Source organism: Rana temporaria, chromosome 10 (assembly GCF_905171775.1).
Source record: "Rana temporaria chromosome 10, aRanTem1.1, whole genome shotgun sequence".
Taxonomy (NCBI): Eukaryota; Metazoa; Chordata; class Amphibia; order Anura; family Ranidae; genus Rana; species Rana temporaria.
Genome location: NC_053498.1, coordinates 30,085,688 through 30,102,347, shown reverse-complemented (window position 1 = coordinate 30,102,347; position 16,660 = coordinate 30,085,688). Strand labels below are relative to the sequence as shown.

Genomic DNA, 16,660 nt, shown 5'->3' with positions numbered 1-16,660 from the left:
TAGGGCGACAGCAGAGGGCTGGGTGACAGTATGGCGGAGGACTGGGTGACAGTATGGCAGAGGACTGGGTGACAGCATGGCTGAGGACTGGGTGACAGCATGGCTGAGGACTGGGTGACAGAAGGGCAGAGGACTGGGTGACAGAAGGGCAGAGGACTGGGTGACAGAAGGGCAGAGGACTGGGTGACAGCAGGGCAGAGGACTGGGTGACAGCAGGGCAGAGGACTGGGTGACAGCAGGGGACAGGGCGACAGCAGGGGACAGGGCGACAGCAGAGGGCTGGGTGACAGTATGGCGGAGGACTGGGTGACAGCAGGGCTGAAGACTGGGTGACAGCAGGGCAAAGGACTGGGTGACAGCATGGCTGAGGACTGGGTGACAGCAGTGCAAAGGACTGGGTGACAGCAGGGCTGAGGACTGGGTGACAGCATGGCTGAGGACTGGGTGACAGCATGGCTGAGGACTGGGTGACAGCAGGGCACAGGACTGGGTGACAGCAGGGCACAGGACTGGGTGACAGCAGGGCAGAGGACTGGGTGACAGCAGGGCAGAGGACCGGGTGACAGCAGGGGAGAGGACCGAGTGACAGCAGGGCAGAGGACTGGGTGACAGCAGGGCAGAGGACTGGGTGACAGCAGGGCAGAGGACTGGGTGACAGCAGGGCAGAGGACTGGGTGACAGCAGGGCAGAGGACTGGGTGACAGCAGGGGACAGGGCGACAGCAGGGGACAGGGCGACAGCAGAGGGCTGGGTGACAGTATGGCGGAGGACTGGGTGACAGCAGGGCTGAAGACTGGGTGACAGCAGGGCAAAGGACTGGGTGACAGCATGGCTGAGGACTGGGTGACAGAAGGGCAGAGGACTGGGTGACAGCAGGGCTGAGGACTGGGTGACAGCAGGGCAAAGGACTGGGTGACAGCAGGGCTGAGGACTGGGTGACAGAAGGGCAGAGGACTGGGTGACAGCATGGCTGAGGACTGGGTGACAGCAGGGCACAGGACTGGGTGACAGCAGGGCAGAGGACTGGGTGACAGCAGGGGACAGGGCGACAGCAGGGGATAGGGCGACAGCAGAGGGCTGGGTGACAGTATGGCGGAGGACTGGGTGACAGTATGGCAGAGGACTGGGTGACAGCAGGGCTGAGGACTGGGTGACAGCAGGGCAGAGGACTGGGTGACAGCATGGCTGAGGACTGGGTGACAGCAGGGCACAGGACTGGGTGACAGAAGGGCAGAGGACTGGGTGACAGCAGGGCAGAGGACTGGGTGACAGCAGGGCAGAGGACTGGGTGACAGCAGGGCAGAGGACTGGGTGACAGCATGGCTGAGGACTGGGTTACAGCAGGGCTGAGGACTGGGTGACAGCAGGGCAGAGGACTGGGTGACAGAAGGGCTGAGGACTGGGTGACAGAAGGGCAGAGGACTGGGTGACAGAAGGGCAGAGGACTGGGTGACAGCATGGCTGAGGACTGGGTGACAGCATGGCTGAGGACTGGGTGACAGCAGGGCTGAGGACTGGGTGACAGAAGGGCAGAGGACTGGGTGACAGCAGGGCAGAGGACTGGGTGACAGCAGGGCAGAGGACTGGGTGACAGCAGGGCAGAGGACTGGGTGACAGCAGGGCAGAGGACTGGGTGACAGCAGGGCAGAGGACTGGGTGAAAACAAAACAGCATTTTTAGAACCTTTTTTTTTTTTACCTGCTGCTCTGCCCAGAAAGACCTGCTATCATTCCTGAGGCCGCCCATTCCGCTCTCCATCCCCCAGTGAAAGGCGGGATCATCTCTTGGCTGGCCACACCCCCTCACGAGTCCCGACCATGAAGGAGGCGGCCCAGCTCCTCGGCATCAGATCCCTGAACCGCCAAACAACTCTGCCGCTGTGGGAGCCGGGGGAGGGAGCTGTCAGTGTACTGCATGTGGATGTGATAGTTTCCTCCCCGCGCCTCTGCACTATCCCTGGCAGCAGACATTCCCTCTCCTCTGGAACTCCAGTATACACTCCCGAAGACACACCGCACAGGGACAGCAGCTCCAGAGGTTACATCCAGCGGTGATGAGTAGGTGACAGGCCAGGGATGCGCCCTAGGTGGCAGTGCGCTCTAGGCGGCTGCTTAATCCGCCTAGTGGTAGCGCCGGCCCTGCTACCACCTAAGCCAACCTGTTTATGACACAAACACAAGGAAAAACTATGAATGTTATATAGTGCCCTAAGTGAAGTTCAATGCATGAGTCTAGGAATGCAAAACAAGAATGCTAATCACTTAGCCAATTGATTCTGATTTTTAGTTATAGCCATAGGTTTAAACTGCTTTTTGTAAAAGTCATTCCACCCAAGACTTTTGGAGGGAGGCAGGTGCAAGCATTCTTCCCACCGGTAGATGGCACTGTGTCCATACTACAGGGAAAGAGGAGTCTGATAATGGAATTTATGTAAATATTCCAATCGCACACGTTCCTGGAAAACGTAGAAAGAAGGTGGGTGCTGAAACGATCACCAGCTGGGCACTGGAACCATCAAACAAAAAACAAACAAATAAAAAATATTCGCCAGCACACCATGGATCGTAGATAAAGTCCAAAAATGTTATTCAAAAAAGGCATTACAAAAAGTGCAACGTTTCGAGGCCACGCAGGACCTCTTCGTCAGGCAAGTAATCTGATTACTTACCTGACGAAGAGGTCCTGCGTGGCCTCGAAATGTTGCACTTTTTGTAATGCCTTTTTTGTATTACATTTTTGGACGTTATCTACGATCCATGGGTGTGCTGGCGAATATTTTCTATTTGTTTGATAAGGGAAGTTGTCCCCTTATGGAGTTCTTTCAATCCTCCCTCGGAAAGTAGAGCTCTGATTTGATGCCAAATTCCCACAAAAATTCAGACAGCCATCTTAACAAGGGAGCCTTTAAATAGGAGGTCCCACGTCATTTGGCCACGCTTTGACTGGCAGGTTAGGGCAAGGAACCCATGGGTTAGGGACAATGCTTAGGGCAGGAAAGGTTTCTGGCGAGTAGGGACACTGTCCAATGCTGAGGATTCCTTCCAGTGGGCCAGTACAGTGTGGTTAGACAAGATACCTCCACCCCTCCAACAGAGGCCGTTCTCCTGTAACATTATTGTAAGTTATACTCCAGAGATGTGTAGCCATAAAGTTTTTTCCTTGTGATCGCTATAATAATGAACTATTATTAAGAAACTACTGTGGTGCTAAAGGCCCTGTGTTTGGGTGTGGTTCCTCCTGAACGGGTGCCTTGTTCAAGTCCTCATCTACAAGTTCAGTGCAGCAGACAGGGCTGGTTTACTCCAAACATAGGTTCAACCTAATTGGCTGCGCTGTACTTTTAAAGACTGGTTCCCAATGTGGTCTAGTACAGATGGCAAAACAACCCTTTAACAGTTCGATTTAGTCCTTCAAAAATTGTCAGTGAACCCCCCACCCTGATTTCCTCAAACACAAGGCAAACAAGACGCACAAGGCAAACACAGAGGAATTTCTTCTGGACAGCCGCACTGAATAAAATTGCCTTTATTGTAAAATCTATCCAAAATTAAAAAAAAAAAGTTTGCCTTTAGTTATGTAGCATTACCCCCATTGGAGCTGCTGGTTGTTTGGGTGGCAAATTAACTCATGGCTCCTCCAAACTCCTAGGGGTGAATGATGCGTATTGCATTTAGTAGAAGTAAAGGAATGTCCACAACAGGTGCTCTTTGCTGTGCTCTTAATGACCCAGCCGGGTAACAACAGTAAACTTGTGGTGAGGAAAGTAAAGTTGAAGAAGGGAGAATAGCAGATTCAGGTGTGAGGATAGGAAACAGTCCTGCTCCCAAGCGTAACACTTCTCTGCGCCACTCCTGCCGGAGTGGGTTTAGTGTACCTGGACAGGCCTCTCTCACTGACCTGGCAGCCGGAGTATCACTGGAACGTTTGTAGGATGAAGTCTCTGCCACAGACCCTCCTTGGTGAACTTGAGGAAAAGTCTCTGCCACAGACCCTCCTCGGTGAGCCTCAGAAAGATACCTCTGCCACAGGCCCTCTCTGGATTGAATTCTTGGAGATATCCCTCCTTAGATGAGTTACGTCTGGATCTCCTTCAACTTGTCGCCCAGGTACCGACTGACAGGTGATCAATCCCTCAGTGTCTGGCCACCTCGATCTCGCCAGTTTGTCCAGGCCCTCCTGGACCGCCAGCCTCTCAATGGTGCTCCTCTGACTGACCCCCCACCGAAGGTGGGAACTCAGTCACTCACTGGGTCCCCGTCGCTGTTCAGATGCTCTGGGCCAGCATGGTTCCGGAACAAGGAACACCGCGTGGCACGCAGGCCCCGGCCAGGTAGGCCATAACGCTGGGGCACCGTAATGTGGCCACCCTAAAGGTGGGTGCCACACTGGACGAAGAAGACCCAGAACCAATGGTGTCTGCCTCATAAATACCCTTCCCCAGCACACACAGCAAGGCCAAACCCTCCAGTTTGGACGCTGGGAAAAAGCACCCAAACCTCGACTTTACATTCCTTACACCTGCAGCACCGGGGTTGGAAGAACACCCCAGTGTAACAGAATAGCCTACAGCACAGCCAAGCTGAGACAGAGACCCTGTTTTGCACTCAACAATTTGGATCAGAGTTTAACTACACTCTGATCTCCCTTAAATTTAACTAGCACCGGTACCATAAAGTACACAGGCGCTACAGTTATAATTTAAGGGCAAATTATTTCCCCAAAGAACGCCTACCAAACACATATTGGGAAGGTGTAAATTAAAAAACACTATTGCTCCAAAGGTAAGTTCTGTGGCTGGTGATACTGCATGATAGAAGGCTTGTACGGCCTAGCTGCACACAGGATCAGCAGACTGTAAAGCTAAACAAGTGAAAGATTATGGAAATTGGCTTTAGCTTGGTTCTCTGCCCATAGAAGAACTCCCCCCCCCCCCAAATGCATTTTGCCCGTGTGGGGCTTAATCATAGAGACCTCTTTGCATTAGGAGTGTTCTCCTGTGGGTGGAGAACCAAGTTAAAGTCAATTCCCATCTTTCACTTGTTTAGCTTTATAGTCTGTTGATCCTTTATGTGACTTTTCTTGTAGTCCTAGATGGGTGGGGTAGTTTTTTGCTACTTTTCAAGTTACCTGATTTAAAAGTAAGAAAACTTTAATTAAACCTGATGTTATTCACCCTTCCTAGGTGTCCTAGACCTAGACTCTCCAGCATCTCTAGATACCTAACCACCATGGTCTACTCCAGTTTTTCCAAACTCCAGCCACATTTTTTTCTCAGCAGTGAGTCCTAATAGATTCATAAAGACCATATCCCACTTCAAAGACTGTAAGGATCACTGTGCAGGCAGCAACCCATGCAGAAGATATCAGATTTGAAGTAGCCCAAGTGTCATGGATATGCAATAGCCTGGCAGCTTACCTGTGTTTCCATCTGTTCATTAGAGGCCTGACTCTGTTCTGGTTCCCTTTTTATCACTTCCTCTTCTTGTATGGCCCCACCCAGGCCATTCCAGGAAGTCTTTAATAACTGTTGCTCTACAGGTCTGCAGTGCTGTTAAACAGTGTAGTTTGCTAGTTCCTGTTTGCAGTGTGCTACATTCATCTTTCCGTGTACCGTTTTGGCTTGTTCCTCACTTCTCCTGTTTGCCTGTGCCCCTGACCATTTGCCTGTCCCACGGTTATCCTTGTCTGCCTGTTGCCCTGACCTCGGCCTACCCATCACCACCATTTGTCCTGCTGGCTGCTTCCCCTCTCTCCCTGCAGAGTGTGACCTAGGGAATCTCGGGGTCGCGACCTGGATCCAGTTGCGGCCAAGGCCATCCCCACCATCAGGGGCTCTGGTGAATACAAAACTGGGTCTTAGACTCCGCGCCCTGGGTGATCTTGGGTTCACACTTCGTCTCTGCTAGCAGTAGTCGGCTATAGGGTTCACCACCCTGTGGTGCATCCCTGACCCCAACGGGGTGCACTTGTCGCCTGGCCACTGGTGACCTGACACCAAGGTTGCCCTACTCAACAAAGTATGTAACCTGCGGTTGGGTGGGTTTGGTTAGTAGGTCTTCAGGAGGACTAGGGTGAGTGGGTAACTGTACAATAGAGTACACATAGCTTTTAAGTTAAAATTCAATATTATTTACAGATTATGTTATTGGTTTTAATGTGAGGTCTGCTTTCAGACGTGATAAACGAGACTAGAATTCTTGAGAATAATATGTAAGCAGATTTCCTTGGGTACTCCATCCTCCAGTATCTCGCATCTCCCTGACAAACATTTTCTTATATTTCCTCTGTGACGGCTGCCTACTCCTCCCCTATGCAGATGCCTTCCCCCCCCCCCCTTACAAATTGTTTATGTTAAAAACCCCAAGAGTGTAAGGGGAATGCTGCATCAATCACGTTGCTATTGAATTTCTTTATTTCGTTGGTAATGTGTCAATTAACGACGGGCAACCCAGCAGGAATAATTCTGTTATGGCGGATTTAATGATGTTCCTATCAGAGAGTATTTTCATATCACCCCATGCTGCTGCTCATTTGTGATTTTATCCTGCTTTCTAATTGTGTACTTTTAGTAACTGAAACCAGGTTTATAGAAAGGATCTTAATTTGACCAATTCAGTTTTGGAAGCATTTTTTGTTTTCTATCAACATACCGATTTAAATGTCAGTAATTGATTTATTCTGTAAGATATCAATTTAAATGTGAGATTTTATGAAAAATGGGGCTTATGAGAATAACAATTAGATACGGGTCTGCTTTCTGGCCCGCATTAGCACAGCGCATGGTAAATAACGAAATGCTTTGCTTTAATGCACTTGCGATAACGCACCTTATGAAAACAGCATAGCAAGAAGGGGGGGCTTAAAGGAGTTGTAAAGGTTTGTTTTTTATTTTCTAAATGGGTTCCTTTAAGCTAGTGCATTGTTGGTTCACTTACCTTTTCCTTCCATTTCCCTTCTAAATGTTTTTTTTTTCTTTGTCTGAATTTCTCTCCTCCTGTTCTTTCTCAGTAAGCTGTTCTGGCTGACTAACCACCGCTCGGATGATGGTGGCAAGTTTACTGAGGAGAAACAGGAAGTGAGAAATTCAGACAAAGAAAATAAACATTTAGAAGGTAAATCAAAGGAAAATGTAAGTGAACCAACAATGCACTAGCTTAAAGGAACCTAATTAGAAATTAAAAAAACTAAGCTTTACAACCCATGTAATGTGGTGCCTGCAAGTATCTGGACTAGTCTCCAAAACAACCTCATGGAGGGTGATTTACTAAAAGTAAATAGGCTGTTCACTTTGCAAGTACTGTAGGTGACCGCGATATTGTGTCAATCTCGTTCTCTTTCTCGGCGAGATTGACCACCTACGAGCCCCATCGCGGGAGCCAGCGCCGAGCCGTCTCGCCGCGATGGAAACAAGCCGTCATAGAAGCGACCGGGATCCGACTTGGATTCCCGTCAATTCTATCCGTGGCGTTTCGTATGAATCATGAGGGGGAATTCGATGCCAAATTTGAAATAAAAAACCGGCATGCGGCCTGGAACGGCTCAGGAGGGGGGGCGCTCGCCCATCCCTCCTTCTTTCTGACCGGCCAGGCGGCATGCTTGGATACGGGTCTGGTATGGATTGTGGGGGGACCCCCACGCCATTTTTTCGGCGCAGGGGGTTCTCCTTACAATCCATACCAGACCTAAGGGCCTGGTATGCCCCTGGGGGGGAACCCATGCCGTTTTTGTATTTAAAATTTGGCGTGGAGTTCCCCCTCATGATTCATACCAAACGCCGTCGTTAGAATTGGCGGAAATCCAAGTCGGATCCCCGTCACTTCTTTGACGCGCTCGCTGGAATGTGCTTTTTCTATTCTAGTGAGTGCGAGATGTCGGCACCCTGTCGCCGAGAATCAGCATGATGCCGTCGTGCTGGAAACACATTCTCGGCGACAGGTATTGTAAAGTTACACTTTGCAAGGGAAGTTTCCTCATAGCTTGCGAATGTGGTTAAATTTCACTTTATAAAAAACACCCAATCATGTTCAAGGAAAATAAAAAACACATTTTTAGCACGACACTCCACACCAGGGAGAAAGCCTTGCATTACTGTGTGGAGTTACAGACAGAAGAACAGGAAGTGAGGATTTCTCAGAAGAAATAAGGACATTTAAAAGCAAAATGGAAGGATGAGGTAAGTGAAGGAGGACTGCACTAAGGTAAAGGAAGATATTTAGGGAAAATAAATTGTACTTTTATAACCCCTTTAAAGAAAAGTCAAGCCCAGTTTACATCAAGTCAAGATAAAGCCCTGCCTCTTTATCTGACAAGGTTATACAGAGTACTTACTTTCTGAGCAAAAATGTCCATCATTTTTTAAATTATAATTTAATTTTTTTTATATTTAATCCATCTCCCCATCTCCCCACCCCCTGCCATTTTTTTTTTTTTTTTTACACTACACTATACGCACTATGCCCAACTCATGTTCATTGTGTTTGTAAATTAAAACTCTAAGTGGGAAATCTTAAGCTGGCCATATACCAGTGGATTTTTTAATTGTTTGTACAAAAATGAGTATGAAAATTCTCAGTATATTTATTGACTTGATGAATGTCATTGGAAAATGTCACACTTCAAAATTTAGTTTGCTTTTGGACTTTCCTGACTAAAAGCCGCACACATTGTTAGAAATTCATTTGAGGAAGAAAATTCTATCCTGTTCCTTCAAATTTTCTCATCACCGTGGTCAAAAACAAATGTTGATTCCACTAACAATAAGGAAATTGAATGAACGTTCTTTAGCAGAATTTTGTGCAAAATTTTTCATCTGGTGTGTGACCAGCTTTAGGATCGGATTGGCATGTGCATGAGCACCTTGAACCCTTGTGTTACTCTCTATATACACTGTTAAAGGGAATATCTTTTTACACATGCTTATCAAAAAATCAGCATAAGGTAAGTAATCTTTTCAGCTTGTGCTAGTATTTAAAAAAATCTTGTTTGCACAGTGCCTTGAAAAAGTATTCACACCCCTTGAAATCTTCCACATTTTGTCATGTTACAACCAAAAACATAATTTTATTTTATTGGGATTTTATGTGATAGACCAACACAAAGTGGAACATGATTGTGAAATGGAAGGAAAATGATAAATTGTTTTCTTTCTTTTTTTTTTACAAATATCTGAAAAGTGTGGAGTACATTTGTATTCAGCCCCCCTGAGTCAATACTTTGTAGAATCACCTTTCACTGCAATTACGGCTTCAAGTCTTTTTGAGGGATGTCTCTACCAGTTTTGCGCATCTAGAGCAGTGGTCTACAAACTGCGGTCCGGGGGCCAGATGCGGCCCCTTACTTGAGTTTATCTGGCCCATGGAGCACTATTTCATTCACTTATACCAACAATGAGGCATAATTTCCCCCATTGACACCAATGAAGGGGGCGCAATTCCTCCCAATGACACCAACGATGGGGCCAAGGACCAGAGGCTGCACTCTAATTAGGCAAATTAGGTGGTCACCTTAGGCCACCTTAGGCTTTTTATCGCTTGAATTCTTTTTCCCATTATGGATATGAATGGGGCCCTTATGTCTCAGATTTGCCTAAGGCCTCACAAAGCCTAGAGCCGCCTCTGCCAAGGACATCAATAATGGGGTGCAATTCCTCCAAATGACATCAACCATGGAGCATAATTCCTCCCACTGACACCAATAATGGTGCGTATTTATGGGGTATTATTTTTCCCACTGATGTAGGGACCTTTTCTACCCCCAATGATCACAGTCCGGCCCCCCTGAAATCTTCAGGACAGTAAACTGGCCCTTTGTTTAGAAAGTTTGGAGACCCCTGATCTAGAGAGTGACATTGTTCCCAATTCTTCTTTGCAAAATAGCTCAAGCTCTGTCAGATTGGATGGAGAGCATCTGTGAACAGCAATTTTTAAGTCTTGCCACAGATTCTCAATTGGCTTTAGATCTGGACTTTGACTGGGCCATTCTAACACATGAATATGCTTTGATCGAAACCATTCCATTGTAGCTCTGGCTGTATGTTTAGGGTCAGTGTCCTGCTTGAAGGTGAACCTCCGCCCCAGTCTTGAGTCTTTTGCAGACTCTAAAGCCCTGCACATGCGATCGGTTCGTCTGATGAAAACGGACCGATGGACTGTTTTTATCGGACGAACCGATCGCGTGTGGGCCCCATCGGTTTTTTATCCATCGGTGAAAAAAATAGAACCTGTTTTAAATCTTTCTTATGGTTAAAAAAACGATCGAAAAAAACGATCGTCTGTGGGGAAATCCATCGGTCAAAATCCACGCATGCTCAGAATCAAGTTGACGAATGCGCAAAAGCATTGAACTTAATTTTTCTCAGCACGTTGTCGTGTTTTACGTCATCGCATTGGACACGATCATTTTTTTAACCGATGGTGTGTAGGCAAGACTGATGAAAGTCAGCTTCATCGGTTATCTGATAAAAAATCCATCGGATTAGATTCCATCAGATATCCGATCGTGTGTACAGGGCTTTACAGCTTTTCTTCTAAGATTGCCCTGTGTTGGCTCCATTCATCTTCCTATCAACTCTGACCAGCTTCCCTGTCCCTGCTAAAGAAAAGCATCTCCACAACACAATGCTACCACCACCATGTTTCACGGTGGAGATGGTGTGTTCAGGGTAATGTGCAGTGTTAGTTTTCCACCACAGATAGCGTTTTGCTTTTAGTGGCACTTTGTGTTGGTCTATCACATAAAATCCCAGTTCTTTATTGTATGCAGTATGTTCTCGGGAGCAGATATATCTGACCCTTACATATGTAGCCACTGCTTTCAGCTTTATACAAAATGGTCGTGTTGCAGCTCACAATGCAATTTTATGAGTGGAATGACTTTTTAAAAAAACAATGCCCTCCTTGTGTGGGTGAGTTTATCTCAACATTTGTTAACAAGGGAGAAAAAGCAATTGAAAACTGATTTTCCTGACGCATTCATGGCAGCACACACTGGGTTGTGACTCCGCCCCCACAACCTGACAGGATTGGTTAGCTATAAATTTGAAGGGGAGACGCCCCGCACCATTCTCTTTTTTTATCCTCACCTGACAGATTGGACGAACAAGCAAGAAGCATGCCTCTTACCGCAGATCGCCCCAGCAGGTTCAGCCTCTCCTGTTTGGAAGTCCCTCCTGTACAGTCTCTAAATGAGCTTTATGGTGGGAACCCCCGTTCTGGTGGTCTCAGGGGCTCTGGAATTATACTGGCATCTGTAGCAAGCTTTAAAGAAGCTTCAAATCTCGCAGTGGCCCCCACTTTCGCTCTGTCTTTCCTTCCAGTGCAGTGTGTGCTTCCACAAAGGTATTTGTATCATTACATTTGCCACCTAAGGTTAGTCCATTTTGTACCTTTGCCTGCCTGTTGTTTTTTTCTCAGCTCTGCTGAGCCCTGTGGTTCCTCTGACACCCCATACTCTCGGGGTCACCGCCGCGTACCCCTCAGCGCTCTGCGCATGCACGCAGCTCAGTGATGATGCCGCCGGTCTCCTCTGCCCTCTTCCAAATGGCGGCGCCGTTTAAAAAAAAAAAAAAAAAAAAAGGAAACACTCCTATCGCTCTGTAGTTCTGGCTGCAGTCCTGCTGCTCTGCTCTACTCAGAGTGAAGATTGCACCAGGTGTGTGCAGGCTCGTCCCAGTTCAGCCTGGGCCAATTGATTACACAAAAAAAAAAAACCAAAAAAAAAAAAAATAGGAACAAATAGGATAGAAGATATAATACATTTATATATTAATTTATAACATATTATAGGAGAAAGTATATCCATAATTAAACAATTAATATAATCCAAAAAATAAAAAATAAAATAAGGATAGATATATGTATATAAATCATTATATTTAATAAATATAAATGTTGGGGGGGGGGACATATTGTAATGTTTTCCCTTCTCTCTTTTTTCCCACCTTTCCGGGCTGTCTCCCTGCTATCCTCATGGGGGCCACTGCCCTCGCAGACCACCATCAGCTGACCAGGTATAGAGGCCGTCCAGAAGGTGGTAAGTAGAGAAGAGACAAAAAAGAGAGCTTGGCCACTGACGCTACAGTTTTGGTAGCCCTATCGGGTCAAAAGACGCAAGTTTGCGGCACAGAGGGAGATTCTAGCCATGCTTCCGGCAGAAGGCGCAAGAAGTCACTCAAGGTTACCCTCTTGCTTTCTTCAATCAAGGCATAGCCGCTCGCGTCACAGCCACTCCTGTCATAGTCGGTCCCACCGCAGACAATTACCTTCATCCCAGATGGAGCTATCTTACCCGCACCACAGCAAATGTTTGCCAAATATGCGGGGCGCCAGCCTTGCCAGGGGAATTGGCCTGCCGCTCGTGCTTCATTGAAGTAACCAAGGATTCAGAGGCCAGAGTATATACTAAGCTCCTAGGAGAATCGCACAGGGATCAATTGTGGGCGATCCTTCCCCAAGCACATCGCCCAGCACCCGGCCGTTACGCCAGGCTGCAAAAACCCTCTCTAAGAATGAGGAGTGTGAGCAGGCGTCGGACTGTCTCTTCTTTAGTTGAACCATTTGCCCATTCAGTCGAGGAAGCGATCGGCTGGGAAGGGGTTATGGCAGAACCTCTGAAGGTTCAGAAATATTTCCTGGTGCTGAAAAGGGGGCCCTGAATCATTTCCCTTCATCAAAGAGCTGGAAAACCTCATAAAGGATGAGTGGGGGAGATCGCATAAGCGGCCCAGTATGAGCAACAAGTTTGCAGATTGTACCCCTTGTGGGAGTCTAGGATCAATTCTTTGATCAATGCAACTACGGTCGATTCATCTTTAATGCGACTCGCTAGAGACGTTTCTCTACCGATTGAAGATGCAGTTACCATCCGGGACGTTCTTGATCGTAAAATCAATATAGAACTGAAGAAAGCCTGCTCCACGACAGGAGACGCTAGTAGGCCGGCTATCACCACGGCGGCAGTAGCTAAAACTATCGCTGCATGGGCGGCTAACATTGAGAATTCCATTCTAGAAGGAGCCGACCAGGGGAAGATATTCTCCTCCCTGCAGGGAAATTAAGTTGGCTTACGGCTCCTGAGGGGGCGACTTCATGACTGGGAAGAGCCTTATGGCTGAGACCCTGGATAGCGGAGACAGCATCAAAATCTACTGGTGCAAAACTCCATATGGCGGCTCAAGTGTATTTGGCACAAAGATGGACTTGGTCATCTCCAAGGTTACCGGGGGAAAATCCGGGCTGATTCCCTCCGATAGGAGACCAGAGCCCCAGAAGGGCCCCGCTTACAGACGCGATCTTCCTGTCAAGTACAGGGATGCTAGATCCTACCGTCCCGGCAGGAAATTTAGGAGGGACTGGAATACTCGACCCTCCATGTATTTACAGTAAGCCAAGGCTATCACAGCCGGGGAACAGCAGAAGTCCTTTTTGAGGGTCCGTCTGCCCACCCAGCTCAGGTGGGCACCAGACTCAAGAGATTCGCTCGGATATGGGCAACTCGTATAACAGATTCATGGACACTATCCTCTATCAAGACCGGTCACAATTGGAAATTCATGGGCACATTGCCAGGGAACACATTCCAGCCTACCAAGTACCTCCACACCAGAAAGGGAGGGGGTTTTATTCCCCTTTATTTCTGGTACAAAAAAAAAAAAAAACAGGGGATCTACGTCCAGTCCTGGACCTAAAGAGGTTCAACAGACGATCAAAATAGAGGCCCTCAGATTGGAAAAGCCTTCAGTCCATTTTGTTGACAGTGGACGTGGGAGACTGGATGCTATCTCCTAGATTTTTCTGACGTTTACCTTCACGTCCCGATCATCCCGCCTTCCAGAGGTCCCTTCGGTTCTCAATCTATCAATCTCATTTCCAATTTTGGTGCCCCCCATTCGGCATCGCCTCAGCACCCAGAGCATTCAGCAAGTCAGGGTGTTCCTAGGGGCAGAATAATATACCAGGTTGTACCGGGTGCAACTCCCTCAAGAGAGGCTGAAGCCCTTACTCCAGAAGGTACAGAATCTGCTATCATCCAGACGTCTACTGTCAGAGCCTGCCTCAGTACCCGGGGGTCCATGTCAGCATCCATACCTTTGATACAGTGGCCCCTGTGACACATGCAAGTCTTACAGAACTCCTTTCTCAGGCAGTGGAATGGAACGTCAATACTCCAAACCATTCACATCCCGAACTGGGTAAAGCAATTAGTATGGTGGTGGACACACCCGTCCAACCTCAGGGAGTCCATTCCAATAGTTCCCCCAAGTCCAGAAGTAGTAACATCGAACGCCAGCCAGGGGGGATGGGGTCCACACTATCTAGACCAAGTAGCCCAAGGACAGTGGCACTTTCGGGCTCAGGGCATAGTGTCAAATATTTTAGAGCTCAGAGCAGCCTTTCAGGCTCTCCTGGCCATTGCGCCTCTTCTAGAGGGGAAGAGTGTCCTGATCAGGATGGACAACAAGTAGCGGTGTCATGTATCCAGATACAGGGGGGCATCAGGAGTCGCACGCTTCAAGAGGAAGCTTGCCCATATTGGAAAGGGCACAAGTGCACCTGTTAGATCTATGGGCAGTGTATGTCCCGGCAACACAGAATTCGTTGGCCAACTACCTAAGCCGAGAGACACTTTCAAACAACGAATGGTCCCTGAACCAACAGGTATTCTCCATTCTTACGAAAACTTGTGGAATACCAGAAGTCGACCTAGCGGCCACGCCAAAGAACTCCAAGTGTCAGAGGTTCCTGTCCAGAGCTCACTTTCCATCAGCCGAAGGGACAAACTGCCTAGCTCTTCCATGGAGCTTCGAGCTGGGGTACATTTTTCTTCCAACTTCTCGGATTACAAGATTCCTGTCCCGACTTCGGAGGTCCTCAGCCACGGTTATTGTACTAATACCGTTACGACCGAGGAGGCCAGGGTTTACGACCCTGCTACAACTAGGTACGCGGCCTCCAATACATCTTCCAGTAACCTGGGATCTCATACATCAGAGGCAATTCTTCCATCCAGCCCAGAGAAGCTGCATTTGCCAGCTTGGAAGTTGAGAGGGCTAGGTTAGGGGAACTAGGATACTCTCAGGAGGTAATATCAACCTTATTACAAGCTCTAAGGAGCTCCACTGATGTCACCTATACTAGGATCTGGGAGAGGTTCGTGTCGTCGCAGCAAAGAGATTGGAATCCCATCTCAAATTCTTGAATTTCTTCAGTCAGGGCTTAACAAGGGCCCGGGCCCGGGTACCCTGAAGGTGCAAGTATCCGCCCTTTCAGCATGACGGGTACTAGATGGGCTCTTCATCATCCGGTCACTCTGTTCCTCAGGGCCTGCGTAAGATCAGACCACCTAGGAGGCCAGCCTTTCCAAAAGGGGATCTCTGTGTAGTACTCGAGGCCCTGTCCAATCCACCCTTTTCTCCATTCAACTTAGTCTCACCGTGGAACCTAGCTCTGAAGATGGCTTCCCGTATTGCGATCACCTCAGCTAAGAGGACGTCGGAGATACAAGCACTTATGGCTACGGAACCCCTATTTAGTGTTCTCCCCTGACAGAGTGGTTCTGAAGCCCTCAGACCATTTTTATCCAAGGGTAACTTCCTCCTTTCATTATAACCAGGACATCGTCCTTCCATCTTTTACTAATGAGAGGGGCGAGTCCCATGACTAGGATGTCAAGTCTACCATCTCCAGTTACTTCACAGCTACATCTCAGGAAGACGGATTCTGTCTTAATTATCCCACACGGGAGCAGACGAGGTCAGCCAGCTACCTCCCGTACCATTACCTCTTGGTTGTTAGTGCTATCGCGGAGACCTATTCCATCCAGCAACTTACGACTCCTAAAGAGCATTAGGGCTCATTCGACAGGAGCAGTGGCCACTTCTTGGGCAGCATTTTGCGGGATTTCACCGGAAACCATAGGTAGAGCAGCAACTTGGTCTTCCCAACACATCTTAATTTCTCACTACAGAGTGGATTCTGCTCTCCTGGCTACCGTCGACTTTGGCAGATCTGTTCTTAGAGCCAATTCCTCAGCGCTATAGAGAATAAATATTACTGTTTTCTTGCACCCTCCCGACTGGCGAGTTATTTCCCAGTGTGTGCTGCCATGAATGCGTCAGGAAAACGGAAAATTGTATACTCACCTTTCCGTAATTTTCCTTTCCTGACGCATCTTCATGGCAGCACACAGATGCCCGCCCTATTGTTTTATGATGATATATACAGAGAATGGTGCGGGGCGTCTCCCCTTCAAATTTATAGCTAACCAATCCTGTCAGGTTGTGGGGGCGGAGTCACAACCCAGTGTGTGCTGCCATGAAGATGCGTCAGGAAAGGAAAATTACGGAAAGGTGAGTATACAATTTTCCGTTATTTGCACCCTCTAGTGGTTACCATACAAATTTAAATGTAAAAAATGTAGAAAGATATCTGAATGTATAAAATATAAAAATGATACTCGAGGTGAACTTCCATTTTTAAAATGCCTCCAACATAAATATAGTGTGTGTGTGTATGTATATATGTGTGTGTGTGTGTGTGTGTGTGTGTGTATGTGTATATATATATATATATATATATATATATATATATATATATATATATATATATTGTGACAGTATGCGAGGTGCGATACATGATCATAGGTACATTTCACCTCGCATACG

At 47.6% G+C, this 16,660-nt stretch overlaps 1 protein-coding gene across 5 annotated transcripts in view; it reads left to right on the top strand.

Moving 5' to 3' along the window:
- The window catches only part of SYT3 (synaptotagmin 3), a 344,959-nt gene that overhangs the window by 260,173 nt on the left and 68,126 nt on the right, over window positions 1-16,660 (top strand). For 4 of the 5 annotated variants that reach the window (XM_040327474.1, XM_040327477.1, XM_040327476.1 and 1 more), the window contains exon 7: window positions 8,932-8,937. The exons of the other annotated variant lie outside the window; for it this stretch is intronic. In XM_040327474.1, coding sequence (XP_040183408.1) covers window positions 8,932-8,937 — 6 coding nt within the window. The remainder of the gene's footprint in view (window positions 1-8,931; window positions 8,938-16,660) is intronic. 5 annotated transcript variants of the gene reach the window in all.